Below are 14,729 nucleotides of genomic sequence, written 5' to 3'. Positions count from 1 at the left end.
CGTTGGAGAAGGTTTTGGCGCCAAAAGCCTTCAACGGAGCGGAAAAGATGCAGGAGGCGGAAAGGCTTAAGATGGCGGCTGCCAGTACGGCGGCGTGGAGAGGCGTGGGCTGCTGTCCTGTTGTTGTACCCACAACCACGACCCCTTCGTATGCATAGAAGGTCCCCAGGCACCCCACGCTCACCCACAACAATGACACAGCGGCTTCTTTTGATTGTAAAAAACTGCATGGGAAATCAGGAGTCTATAAATAGGTGGCGCTTAACCCCTCCATAAAGGAAATTGCATTGTGCGGAGGTGCACCTACTGAATCTGCCACCTTCCTCATGCGCCCCATACTTTGAGCAGCCTGCCCCTTTGCAGACCACTAAAGCTGAGTGAGCGGGGGGGGGGGGGGGCGCCACTGCCTCTGTGCCCATGAAGTTACGTCAGAGGTCATGAGTGTTCAAACCCTCAGACATGGAACTCATGTAATCATAGTTGAAATAATAATTTATAATAATAATTTATTATTTATACCCAGCCACTCTGGGCTGCTTCCAGCTGAATATTAAAAACAATACAACACCAGACATTAAAAACTTCCCTAAACAGGGCCGCCTTCGGTTGTCTTTTAAAAGTAAAATAGTTGTTTATTGCCTTGACATCTGCTAATCATAATTTATAGGTACCCCGGGGGTCATCTAGTCCAACCCCCTGCAATGCAGGAAATTCAACATGCAACCCTCCACCCCCATCCAATTTGAAACCATACTAGTTCCTGCTTAATAAATAACAATGCCTAATAAAGGCTACCTAGTAAATAATACTGGTGTACCAGGCAGGACTGTGTCAAAACTGCCTCAAAATATGTGATGTGTTTTTAACATCCAAATGCTAGTGTGCAAATGGTATTTGATATTGTACAATCCTCTTCCGTACATGTAATGCTCATGCCTCGACTGAAGGTGGAGCTGGCTTTAAAGAAGTGTGCTTACAGATTTGAGTTCTCTGGAAACGTACTGCAAGGACTAGACTTAAGAGGTGCAAAAACATTTGTAAAGAAATTATCTGTGCATGGTGAATTTGCAATGACTGCTGAAGTTACAGGGCTTCCTGATGGCCTGTTCTCCCTTTTGCAGTGAAATTGCTTTTTACCAGCATTCAAGATGCCATGCCGCTGGCGAAATGCTATTCTCTTCTCCAGCATGTTAACTGTGGTGTGGTTACATAGCCCTCCTCAAGTCTGTACTGTTACTTAGTATAAAAGAGTTAATGGAAAGAATCAGATTGAGCCATTGTTGTCTCCTCATATGATCTCTTATAGGAAAATAACAAAAGTTACTGTTCTCCATCCTGAAACCACTATTTTTTAATTAGATAAAGGTAAAGGTACCCTTGACCATTAGGTCCAGTCGTGGCCGACTCTGGGGTTGCAGCGCTCATCTCGCTTTATTGGCTGAGGGAGCTGGTGTACTGCTTCCGGGTCATGTGGCCAGCATGACTAAGCCGCTTCTGGCAAACCAGAGCAGCACACGGAAATGCCGTTTACCTTCCTGCCAGAGCGGTACCTATTTATCTACTTGCATTTTGATGTGCTTTCGAACTGCTAGGTTGGCAGGAGCTGGGACCGAGCAACAGGAGCTCACCCCGTCGTGGGGATTCGAACCCCCGACCTTCTGATCAGCAAGTCCTAGGCTCTGTGGTTTAACCCACAGCGCCACCCGCATGCCTTTAATTAGATAAATCCATGTAAATACAGAATCTAAAGGGTATGACTCCCTAGTCTTTTCTGCTGCTCAATTTCATATAATAAGCATGCAATCTTCAATTAGATTTTGGGCAGGTGAAATAAAATTGGCATCTAAAGTTGAAATCCCAATATCTTTAGGAGTTAATTCAAGATGTGTACTTGAGTCAAGACCACTTGGGACAGATCAACACCTTTCAGCAACCGTAGCAGAGTGGGTTAAGAATTCAAGCTGGTTTTCTCCCATGTGTGTGATGGATGTTAAGCACTATTAACTGGTGTCCGTCATATACATGGCAGAGTATACTAATTTGTGTGATGAAACTTAGATTAGAGTCAGTTGGTATGGTCATGTGAATGATCATTTAATAATGTTAGGATTGTAGCTATAGTTCAGTATGAAAGATTTCTGGATTATTTATTTGTTGGTTGTACAAATACTTGTAAACTAATTTCTGTTGTTTGAGCTCTGCAGTGTTTGTACATCAGACACCATCACTTGGCTATGTGTTTTGTCATTCTTCTTTAGTAACCTAGAAATTTATTAACTTCAGCTTTCCTTTATCATAGCTGTCAACCTTCCCTTTTTTTGCGGGAAATTCCCTTATTTCAGCGCCATTTCCCGCTGCTATCCTGGATTGTTAGATATCCCGTAGACTTTCTCTGGGACAGGTGAGGCTGCTGATCCCTTATTTTCAAATCCGAAAGTTGACAGCTACGCTGCTGATCCCTTATTTTCGAGGCTGCTGATTCCTTATTTTCAAATCTGAAAGTTGACAGCTATGTCCTTTATTTTAGAACAAAACATTTTCCTTGGCCAAACTATGGTAAAGTAACTGTTGCCAATACAGTCAAACATCGGTTGTCGAATGTAATCTGTTCCGGAAGCCAGTTCAGCTTCTGAAATGTTCGACAACTGCACTCAAGCAGAAGCCGCGTCGCACGTTCGGCTTCCGAAAAACATTCAAAAAGCGGAGCATTTACTTCTGGGTTTTTGGTGTTCAGGAGCTGAAACATTCCAAAACGGAGGCTTTTGGGAGCAGAGGTTTTGACTGTATTGCAAATTACTAATCCTCCTTTACAGACATGAACTAGTATACACAATAGCCATTAACATTACATTTATGGTTACTAAACAAATTTCTTGAATACAGGTGCTTGTGAAGCAACACATCACCCTGTTCCTAAACACTGGATGTCAATCCTAGCTTTCCAGGGATTTTACAAAGAACTAATTTGCAAATAATACTGATGGACATAAACTACATGTTAACCACAAATTGTCCCACAGACTATCAAGCAAGCTTGTTTCTCCAAAATTTAGTTATGTTTCTAGCTGCTCTTGCCTTGTAACTTTGTAGTTTGATGAGTGTCTATGGTGTGGGTGGCTAAACAAACTATGATTAATTAAGGGTGATGGGTTTGCATGTAATACCAAACTATCATTAAAACCAGCCAAGGTTCATAAATTAACAGCAAACCATGGATTCAGATCATGGTTTGCTGGCAGTAAACAAACCAGTGAAGCCACTGGGCACTTAATGCTAAGCCATGCTTTAATAAACCATGGCTTAGTGTCATGTGCAAACTTGACCAGTGCTGAGCACACCGTGCCTGCATTTTTTTTCCAAATAAGAAATTGTGGGCTATTATTTTGTTTGTTTCTATGTTAAATATTTTTGTGTTTTTATATTGTAAACAGCCCTGTGATCCTTGGGTGAAGGGCAGTATAGAAATAAAATAAATAAAATAAATAAAGATTTAACAGTTTTGCCTTTAGACACAAAGGTAAGTTAAATTTTAGGCTGAGCACTGATCAGCCTAATATCCTTTCAGCATCAGTTAATATAGCACACAGGAAAAGAAAAATGCTCTACTCACGATTTGATAAAACATTAAAATCAGAAGGATACAGTTCATTCTACTCATAGGGAGGTTTAATGATTGAGCACATAATTTATAAAAGGCAAGTTACAGATGCAAGAGAATATATTCCTCCCCCCCCAAAAATACAGGACCGAGGTACAAATGCATTTCAAAAACAAACATCATTACATAAAACAGAAACATTATTACATAAAATCATAGTTTGAGCAATGCATTTTTGTCTCAGGATAAGGAGAAGCAAGCAACACAACATTGGACCAGCTTCGTGCCCATCAGATATTTTGGACTACAACTCCCATCATCCCCAGCCAGCATGTGGCAGCTAGGGCTGATGGGACTTGTAGTCCAAAATATCAGGGAAGGGGCATCAGGTTGCTGAAGTCTGCAGTAGACAGTACTATGACATAACACTAGGCAAAGTACCAGGAGCAACATTTATTCTTCAGTTGTCCCAGCTGGCAAGTTATCAGTCTTTATGGCTCCCTCTCGCATTTCAATATCTTTAGAAATGTTTGCCGCACCAGCATTTGATTTGACTTTCTAAAGTCTTTTAAGAGTCTTTTTGTGTTATTTGTCAAGTTAGTGATGTGAGAACAGCTGAGCTTAGATCGCCCAAACTAGGCCATCTAAGGAGGCTTTCTTCCACAAGGGAAAGGTTTGTTAGTTCAGGATGAGGCAGGTGCTGGTGAAAGACATGGCTGAGGTTCCTTCTGCTCACATGGCATACAAGCCCACACCGACTGTTGTTGCCAAGAAGAAGATGGCGAGAGCCCAACGCAGGAGCGGCGTGCTTGGTAGCATCTGCTGATGCCTCATCTGCACACGGTCACTTTCCTTTGGACCTATATTAAGAGAATGGAAATTGGTCAGGTTGGGAGCTTCGTTTCTAGAACATTCAGCAATGCTTCAGCCACGCTGATGACATCACTGGGTGCGAGGCAGGTACACTGAGCAGAGCAGCCACCAGAGATTAATGATACAGGAAGATAATATTACAGAGCGCTGGTGCAGTTGAGCCAGCTGGGTGGACACTCACCTTGCAAGCGGATGGTTACAGAAAGCAAAATTTTCCATAAAAGGGAGAGCCAGCATAGCGACTTTGCATTTCAGAACTATAAGGCTTGCAGCCCTACATGTACATCTACAGGCATAAATCTCATTCAACTAGGTGAAATCTTATTTCATTTAAAGAACTGTGCTGTGCATTCTGCAGCACAGAAATCCTAGGGAGCTGGGCGGAAGGAGGGATTGTGAGAGAAGGAGAGACTTTTAAAATAACACTTTGGCCTCTTCAGCTAACCAGGTGTCCTGGGGCCCTTAGTCTGCACCCCCTGCCTCTTAGGAAGTTCATCATGGCAAAGGGGACATCCATCTGACCCCATCTGGTAGCCTATGAAGCCACAGTTGCTTCAGAGCTTGTTTTCCTCTTCCTACCCCATTCCTTTTTCCTTTTATATCATGTATATTAAATTCTGAGGCTGTGAGCCTTTCTTATCTTTCGATATATACAGAACACTGAAGCACCTCATAAGAATTTATTAATGATAATTGCAGGGTCCACACACATTTTCTAATGGAAAGTGGCTATGATAGGAATCACTCCTCTTTCCATTACAGTGGTACCTCAGGTTAAGAACTTAATTCGTTCTGGAGGTCCGTTCTTAACCTGAAACTGTTCTTAACCTGAGGTACCACTTTAGCTAATGGGGCCTCCCGCTGCCGCCAGAACACGATTTCTGTTCTCATCCTGAAGCAAAGTTCTTAACCCGAGGTACTATTTCTGGGTTAGCGGAGTCTGTAACCTGAAGCATCTGTAACCTGAAGCATCTGTAACCCGAGGTACCATTGTATTTAGAAGATCCAAGGGGAAACGGAGCTAAAAGGAAGGGAGCTTGCCTTGGGAGCGTAGTAGGCAGGGTCAGAAGCCAGGTTACTACTGCCTGTCATGGGCATCACAAATGGCTACCCCTGATGGCGAGGCCCATGCCAGCACAAATATCTGTCTTGGGAAAGTGCTTAGCTTACCTGATACCCTGGAGGGCTGCTGCCAGGCAGTATAATGGGAAGAACTAAGCTAAATGGATCAGTGTTCTGATAAGGCAGATTCCTAGGATGATTACTGCAATCGATGTGGCTAGAAGATGAGGAATGGCTCAAATTAAGAAGTTATCTTACTGTGAGTTCTGTTGATTCCTCTTGTGTGGACGTCTAGTTTTGGTTCCTCAAGGCGGAGCTTTTCTGTGGTTTGCCCTTGGCTTGTCAGTCTCTGCAACTCCTTGAACACCTGAGATAGATCACCGTTTTGTTACTGAAAAGCACTCTATCCCTTTTTAGGATTTTGCAAACCACCACCACCACAACCAATCTTAATAAAGTCTGAAGGTCCTCCAGTCTTCCTCACTTGCTTTCATCTTTATATTGGAGCATGTGAACATCATCTACCTTTCATTATAAACCTGCTGAGAAACACCGATCAAATCTTCCAGTGCATATACTGTACAAAGGGTATAAATGCTGGTCCTTGTATGCATGTGTGTTCGTATCCCTATGTGAGTAAGTTGCAAATGAAGAAAGATGTAGGCACAGCACCAGTTGCATCAGGAAGGTAGGCTGTGTACACACCACACATTTCCCCTCTAGGATCCTGGGAACTGTAGTTTGTTAAGGGTGTAGTTAACAATTGTAGCATTGTGAAGGGTAAACTGCAGTTCCTAGGATCTTAGAATCATAGAATAGAATCATACAATCATAGAGTTGGAAGAGACCACAAGGGCCATCGAGTCCAACCCCCTGCCAAGCAGGAAACACCATCAGAGCACTCCTGACATATGGTTGTCAAGCCTCTGCTTAAAGACCTCCAAAGAAGGAGACTCCACCACACTCCTTGGCAGCAAATTCCACTGTCGAACAGCTCTTACTGTCAGGAAGTTCTTCCTAATGTTTAGGTGGAATCTTCTTTCTTGTAGTTCTGTGAAGGATTCTGTGAAGGTGGAATCTTCTTTCTTGTAGTTGTGTGAAGGATGTTCTTTAAATGGTGGTGTGTGTGCAGCCAAACAAAAAGTGAGATAGCTATACTTTAAACCCTCCAGACTGAAGAAAGTTTTGATCTTAATGGGACTGGAACTTCTTAGTTCCTTCTGGAGAGGGAAATAAATAATAAACCAGGCCATCCATCAACTGTGTATGTACTTAGTTTTTAAATGCTCACTGACAAATGTTGATCCTGTTGTTGTTTAAAATTAATTTGGAGGTTGGAAGAGCAGGACTCAAGATACATCATAGCCTGTCAACAAACTCAAAGACAAATTAGGACAGACTTAAATAGCTGCTGCCTTTTAGAATTTTCAAAAGTACTGTGCCCACCACTTTTTGTCCCAACAAACCTTCGTATAACCTGTGATGCTATGGATGTAAAAGTAACTTACAGCAAGCATGTCTACTCAATTATCCTTAATTTAGTGGGGCTTACTTCCAAGTAAGTGGAGTTAGGATTTCAGCCTTATAGTTCAATCCTATAAATGTCTATTTAGATGTAAGTGACACTGATTTTAACAGGGCTAACTCCCAGGGAAGTTGATGTAGCCTGCAAAGAATGTTCCGAATTAACATTTTAAGACTGGAACAAGTATTAGGTATTTATGACACTGTTTCTGTTTGGAATTTTTCTAATAGACCAACACAGCTGCCTGTATTTTTTGTTCTCAGACTGGCTTCTACCATACCCCATTACCAATATCATAATCATCTCCTATTTTTTCTCTTTTTGTTCAACTTTTTTGAGTTTATTGCTTTGTAATTGATCCTTCTTAAAAAATGCCTTATTTCAATGACCCTGATTCACCTTACAAAAATAAATCTCTAATCAGAAGAAGCTCAGTCAGCTCTTAGAAATGTTCACCATCTCCTAAGAGTGACAACAGAAATGTTATTGTGACTTTCAAGAGAGTTATGGGCCTCGTGGCAAAGCTGATTACTCACTTCTATATTCAGCAGGAAAGATCTCTTGGCCTCCTCAAGTATTCTCTCCTCAGTAGCTGAGTCCATGGGGAGACTGTTCATCCGCGCTCGATACAGCTGCTTGAACTTGCTGATGTTGGTGACTCCAGGGAAGTTGAAGAACGACAGCCCTTCTCCAGTGCTGGGCAGATGGAACATTTTCTGAGCGATCTTCTTCAGAATCTGACCCCCGGACAAATCTCCCAAGTATCGCGTGTAAGCATGGGCCACCAAAAGCTCAGGTTCGTACTGGCCCACGTGGTGTAGCCTGTCCACGTATTTCTGAGTTGCCTCGTGACACTGGATCTCCTTCCTCCACATGGGGCCATAGAAATACTCCAAGTCTTCCTCCAAAGCTGCCCTGCGATTGAGCTCATTTGGGAAATAAACAGGGGCATAGACTGGGTTGTCCTTATTCCGCTCAGACTCTTTCTCCAGGGCAACATAGACGTAGTACAGAGAAGCCAGGTACAGCTGAAACAAAGGATGGAAGGGAGGGGAGAAGCTTAGCTGCAAAGTCTTCCTTTGGCCATACAGTGGGGTAGGAGAGCTGAAAATAATGCCAATATATTTTGCATCTGGCAACCAATGTGCCCCTTTGGTTTCAGATAGTACATGTGTAGAAGAGTCTAAAAAGCCCAGGACACAAATTTTCACGGCCCTCTAGCGGCTATGGTGACTCATTTACCAGAAGTCATGTATTTGGCATTAACTCTGGAAGTGTATACTAGATTCTGACAAAACTAAGTCTCCTGATGTATATTGTGCTCTGATGTATATTGTGCTCCAGGAGGCTTAGTTTGGTCAGAATTGAGTATACACTTCTATGTAGAGAACCTATTGTGTTCAACCCCTAGCACATCAGACTTGAATTAGATGGGATGGCAGTAGTTCCATGTGCTTAAACATGGAGTGCAGGGCTGGACATACCATCCAATGCTGGCTTTGCCCTAGCAGAAAACATTTCCATTTGCACAAGGTGGGGCACCCAGTTTCCATTGATCTCTCTTAACTTTGGGCTGCAGTGGGTAGGGGGGAATGATAAAAACTAAGTTGTTGCTGCACTTGGATCCTGCCTGTAGGCTAAGGTTACCAGATTTTTTTCAATGAATCCAGGGACATTTTCAACTTCAATGGATTTTGTATGGAGACTGATGTGTAAATCCGGGGACTGTCCCCGGGAAACAGGAACGTCTGGTAACCTTACTGTAGGCGTCTCATAGGCATCCAGTTGATCACTGTGAGAACAGGAAGCCAGACTAATTGAGACATTGGTCAGATCTATTTGGGCTCTTCTTATGAGTGCCCCACCTTGTGCAGGTGAATTTTCCATCAGCAAAAAGCCACCACTGGATACAACACAGCAAATCTGTCAAATCCACCAGCACCTTCCTTTATAGAAGCAATTGGTCTTATTTCTACGTTGCTGCTTTACAAACTCTCTGGTAAAGTACTTTTTGTCCCTGTTGCAAATACAAAACGTGCACACAACTAAATACATTTTAAACATTAACCAAGTTCCATGAAATATTTGAGGTGCTTCCAGACTGTTGATATGTTGTGGGTTCAAACACATTCCAGTAAATTCAGATTGCACCATGACAGTCAATATGGAGCAAAGCCCCCCCTCTCCTCCATCCTGCAAATCAGATAATTTTGCCATAAGGTAAATGGTGGGAAGAAATGAACAGGAAATTCTGGAGTAGTGTTTGTATGATGCAAGGTCATCTAACGACTCCACAAACAGATGTTCACTGAAGCCAATATATAACCACCCCACAAACTTTGTGCAAACAATTCAAGATGAATGCTTGATGAACAGGTTGCCTGGAAGTGACCCTGGCCTAGCTAAACACAGTAAGCAAGGCAGTGCAGCAACAAATTGCCCAACCATTAGAGGAAAGTATTTTGAGACCCACACTCAAAAGGGCTCTCACATGGAAGTTATGTTTCATAGCTGCATGATTCCCATTCATCTCAATAGTAACTGTGGCTAATAACACATCCCTTCTACAGCTTCTTTTGACCTCAGTTCAGCATCTGTGCAGGCAAGGAGAATGCAAAGGACATGCACTGTGGGTGAGAGAGATTCTAGCACTAGTTTAGCTGTCTGTACTGTACATCCCATTCTGGATCCCTGTACTCTATGTGATGGTTATGGCACGGTTGGGCAAAAGAGGAGCACAGTGGGATGCAGCCACCAGTATGAGCTGGGATAGCTCAGTCAGTAGAGCATGAGACTCTTAATCTCCAGGTTTTTAGGTTGGAGCCCCACGTTGGGCAAAAGATTCCTGCATTGCAGGGGGTTGGACTAGATAACCCTCACGGTCCCTTTCAACTCTACAATTCTAAGGTCAAATAGAGATGGTGCATCTGAGCCTGTTCACAACTGCCTTATGAACACACCCTAAATTCCTTCACTCAAAACTTCCTTTAGTCAACCAGCAGTGCAGACTATTATTGCACTTCCCGGATGGCAACTGGGTATGCATTTTGACCTATATAAAGCCCTTTAAGACCTGGATTTCCACACATCTGAGAAGCGGTCGCCTTCTAAGAGGCCAATTGTGAGCTTCCACAAAGTGACCAAGAGCAAAAATGTGACACCAAACACATGTCAAATGGTCTCTCTCTCTCTCTCTCTTATTCTATATTTGTGTGATCGCCTTCCCTTGACATGGATTTATGTGACTGATAATCTTTCGGAACTTGAGGGAGGGCCATAGCTTCGGGATAGAGGAATTGCCTTGTGGACAGGAAGTCCCAGATTCAATCCCTGCCATCTGCAAATAGAGCTGAGAGAGACTTCCTGTCTGAAACCATAGAGAACGGCTGTCTGTCAATGTAGACAGTTCTGAGCTTGGTCTGGCCCAGTATAGGGCACATCCCTATGTTCCTAAGCACCAAAATTGGTTTGGTTTTCATGGTTGAGATCAGTATCTTCTGCTTCAGTATGTATGTGTGTGTGTGTGTGTGTGTGTATAAAATTTCAGAGAGTAATGGCTTGTTGAACCAACTCTTTATGACCTGCCATCTTTATGCTCTCCCTGCCCATTACATTGGTCTGTTGTAAAAGAAACCAGCCAATCGACAAAGAACGGAAATCTCATGGCAATTATAACTGTGTTTTTGCTGGGTAATGTACAAGTCACCTCTCCAGAATTTCACCATGGCTGCTGCTACCTCTCTCCCCCGCCCCCTTGGCTTTGCTCAATCTGTGTTTGTGCTATGTGCCACCTCATTTGGGACTTACACCTAATAATTACCTCTAACTGGTTATACTAGAAGGTTCAGCTCATTAGCATTTGTTTAATAAGCTAGTTCCAGTAGCTCAGACGGGCACACTTGGAAGGCAGATTTTGCTCAAGTTCCGAAATGAACCCAGAAAATTATGCCCTTGCCTGCGGCGTGAAACAGAATGAAAATACAGCAGTTCAGCAATACATGCCAGGGAAATGAAAAAAGTGCAGTTTCTGTGAGGTCAGAGAAGGGCTAGGAAATCTTTCTGTCAAGAGCTACAATCCCTTGGGAGTGATCTGTCAGGGCTCACACTGTCGCAGTGGGGAAAGCTGTAGTGAGTGGCGGCTAGAGGAAAAAGTGGGATGGATGGACAGCCCATCTTCTCTCTTTTCGTCACCCCTTTTCTCTCTCAGTGTGCCCCCCTCTTCTGCTCTCTTTCTGCCCCTCCTCTCCTTCCTCCCCCCTCTTTCCCCCCACTTCCTTCCCCTGCCCCAGTGGACTGCTAGGGGAAGGTCAGATTGCTCTTGCCATGGCAGAGGTCTGAAGGGATCATTTGTTGATGGTTTCTGTTCCTCTTTCTCCTTCTCCTCCTCTTCCTTCCATTGATTTCTCTATACCAGTGTTTCTCAACCTTGGGTCCCCAGATGTTGTTGGACCTCAACTCCCATCATCCCTGAGCTCTAGCCTTGCTAGCTAGGGATGATGGGAGTTGTAGTTCAACAAGACACGGATTGACTGATTTCATAAAACGTATATCCCACTTGATTGTAAAACAAGACTCTTCGAGGTGTTTAAAGTCTTCCCTGCCCCCCGCTCTTGAATAAAAACTCAGGCACAGTACCTTGAATTCATGAAGTGACATCTGTCCCTTCTGGAACCGCATCATGAAATCTGTGGTCTCTGCCTGCTCATGCACCTCTTTGGTGCTTTCTTTCAGGGCTTCTGACAGGTCCTGAGACATTCTGGCGGGGGAGGGAAAAAAATTCAGTGTTAACTTAAGCATCTTACATACCAGCACTTTTGCACAGAAGTAAACTGGCAGTCTGTGGCAAAGCAGGATAAATTCACATCCTCAGTTCCTGACAAGAAAATGGACCCCTTTGTTCTTCAGCAAGGGGCGCCATATAATTAAAGTACATGTCCCCCCTCCAAGAATCATGGGAACTGTAGTTTACCCACCACAGAACTACACTTCCCAGCATCTTTAACAAGTTACGGTTCCCAGGATTCTTGGGAGAGGAGATATTCTGAATGTGCTTTGAATGTTTGGTGTCTATGCATCTAGAAATATGCAATTCAGATACCACCCCCCAAAAGTGGCATGCCTCTGAACAACAAAGTCTTTAACAAATAAGAAATGTATACTGATATAATAAGCTTTCATAAGTAGTCTAATTCTTCGTACACATTAAACGTTAGCCTCAGTTGTCAGGTGTTACATGCATGCAGGCGTCAAGAGAAACCGTGATGCCATATAACACTAAAAAGTACAAATGCAAAAGCACTCTACTCATGAGATTTCTTTTGCACTTCACCACAAGGTCCCAGTTTGAAAAATAAAATAAAGCCATTCCACAGCAAAATCAAAACACCTGACAATAGAGGTAGGTCCCACAAAATGACATACATTTCAAACACACTGCTCCACAGAGAATCCTGGGATCTATAGTTTGTTACTTGGGAACTGTAGTTCTGTACAGATTCCCATGATTCCTCAGGAAAAATAATGTGCGTAAGATGTACGGTGTATATGCAACCAGAGGCCAAGGTAAAGAGGAGCATCTTCAGCATGTGATGGAAGCCATACCAATGAAGGTGCCAGACGGCACACATCTGGGTGAGAAGGGTGTCCAACAGTGCTGGGTGCTGCCACAGAGAATGCCCTCTCCTGGGCAACACACACACCGCACTTCCGAGGATGCTGGACCTACCAAGAGCCTCCCTCCCTCCCTGCTAATCGTAACACCTGAGAGAGTCTGTGTAAATTCCTTCGAAGGGTTTTCTCCAGCCCAGGATTGCCACTCACCTTTCAGAGCGCTGTGCCATTCTCCTCGCCTTGTTATTCTGCGGCCGCTCTCTTTCTTCTCTTCCTCTTCCCTCTCGGCACCTTGCTCCCTTTCTCTCCAGAGTTTGAGAAGCTACTGAGTTAGGCATCTGGTCTCCCCGCATCTTTCTTTATACTTTTGCTCCGAGGTCACGTGCTGAGCCCGGGGAACATCTGACCTCACTGTACAGTTCTCTTTCACCACGCACATGCACGCGCACATACTCCCCTCGATGAGGAAGCTGAACCCGTCCCTCTTCTTCCTCCTCTGGGAAAGGGAGGGAGGAGGGAGAGTCAGCTGACGCAGCTTGACAACTAAGCACAACAACAGGATGTCAAGTGAGAGACATCTCTCTCAAGAATCCTGGGCATTTTGCCCAGGCTGGTTTTAACTCCTTGTCTTCCATCTAAGTCAGGTTAACCTGGAATATTCTCAAGTATGGAATACTAGTACAATGACTCGTGAATATCTGCCACTGCTTTCATGCAAACACTGGGGAGAAACAGCTTTTCGGTGCATTAAGTATTTTTTTTAAAATCAATATGATGATTCATTTATTAATTGTGTTCCCCACCCTTCAGAACTATAGCTCAGTAGCAGAGCATCTGCCTTGGAGCCTCAGTTTCAATTCATGGCATCTCTGGGTACAGCTGGGAATGTCACCCCCCAAAAAACCCCCTGAAGAATCAGGAAATGCCATTCTCTCTGTTCCAGCACGCAATGAGATCCTCAGTTTTCCCTGATTAACCCCCTGATGTTTACTTTGGAACAAAAGTGACCATGAGTTCAGTGGGGATGATTCCTAACACACCAACCCCGCCAGGAAGATGGATGGGGAGATACAGTGGTACCTCGGGTTACATACACTTCAGGTTACATACGCTTCAGGTTACACACTCCGCTAACCCAGAAATAGTGCTTCAGGGTAAGAACTTTGCTTCAGGATAAGAACAGAAATTGGGCTCCGGCGGCGCAGCGGCAGCAGGAGGCTCCATTAACTAAAGTGGTACTTCAGGTTAAGAACAGTTTCAGGTTAAGAACGGACCTCCGGAACGAATTAAGTACTTAACCCGAGGTATCACTGTACTTGTATCTCAGCTTTGCAAATAGAGAAACCGAAGGGTTTAAAAAAAATAAAAAAAATTCATTTTTAAACAAAATACTAACAACCTAAAATGTTTGCTAATATAGAGGCCTGCTTTCTAAGACCAGTAACCCCAGAGTCTAAAATCTGCACTACTGCTGATGGGCCATTTTCAGAAAATAAAGTATAATTGAATCAGAAAATGCAATGAATTGGACTGTATTGTCAACTGGCCGGGGCAGGGCGGAGAGGAAACGAGCCTGACTTAATCTTGTTCCTTTCACTACAATTTTATCTATAGAAATATAAGACATTAGCCATGATGTTTAGAAGAAGTACCACCTCTGCGTATCAGACGTTGGGGACAAACAATGGGTCATTGTCTTCATGTCCTGCTTGTAGGCTTTCCTGAAGTATCTGGATAACTCAGAGGTGGGAAACTTGTGTGGCTCTCTGGATGCTGTTAGACTCCAGCTCCCATCGCCTCTGACCACTGGCCATGCTGACTGAGATTGTTGGGAGTTGAGAATTTATAATAACATCTGAAGGGTCACAGGTTCCCCATCTCTGGGATAGGCAGAAGACCTTTGGTCTGTTCCACTAAGACTAAGGGTATTGTGCTCTTGAAAATAAGTAGGAGATGCTTTTGAAGTAGTACTACATGCTATCTGCAGATCAAGCTGCTGCAAAAAAGTACAGGAGCAGGGCCAGATAAGAAAGGTGGCAACTCTTCACAGAAATTAATGAC

The 14,729-nt window shown here is 43.6% G+C and overlaps 1 protein-coding gene and 1 long non-coding RNA gene across 2 annotated transcripts; one reads left to right on the top strand and one right to left on the bottom strand.

The window, feature by feature from the left end:
• The first annotated feature begins 34 nt into the window (after positions 1-34).
• LOC309351734 lies at positions 35-3,487 on the top strand. The gene is made up of 2 exons (XR_014160959.1): positions 35-148; positions 2,300-3,487. It is a non-coding gene; the product is annotated as an uncharacterized lncRNA (long non-coding RNA).
• Positions 3,488-3,648: 161 nt separating this feature from the next.
• On the bottom strand, positions 3,649-13,169 carry HMOX1 (heme oxygenase 1). Its single transcript, XM_081879522.1, has 5 exons — positions 12,879-13,169; positions 11,694-11,814; positions 7,595-8,086; positions 5,792-5,900; positions 3,649-4,458 (listed from the first exon to the last, which is right to left on the bottom strand). Exons 1-5 carry the CDS (start codon positions 13,019-13,021, stop codon positions 4,331-4,333), a joined length of 993 nt encoding a protein of 330 aa, XP_081735648.1. The 5' UTR covers positions 13,022-13,169; the 3' UTR covers positions 3,649-4,330.
• Positions 13,170-14,729: the final 1,560 nt, after the last annotated feature.

This window comes from Podarcis erhardii, assembly GCF_964252035.2.
Source record: "Podarcis erhardii genome assembly, chromosome: 10".
In the NCBI taxonomy this organism is placed as follows: Eukaryota; Metazoa; Chordata; class Lepidosauria; order Squamata; family Lacertidae; genus Podarcis; species Podarcis erhardii.
The sequence above is the reverse complement of the archived record's forward strand: the minus strand, read 5'-3'. Positions and strand labels throughout refer to the sequence as shown.

Excerpts from the sequence above, each read along its gene's own strand:
- HMOX1 (XM_081879522.1), bottom strand. The coding sequence starts at position 13,021 with ATGCGGGGAGACCAGATGCCTAACTCAGTAGCTTCTCAAACTCTGGAG. Across the intron at positions 5,901-7,594 it reads CTTTCCTGCTGAATATAGAA|GTGTTCAAGGAGTTGCAGAG; the intron begins GTGAGTAATCAG and ends GATCTATCTCAG. Across the intron at positions 4,459-5,791 it reads AGGAATCAACAGAACTCACA|GTCCAAAGGAAAGTGACCGT; the intron begins GTAAGATAACTT and ends CTCTTAATATAG.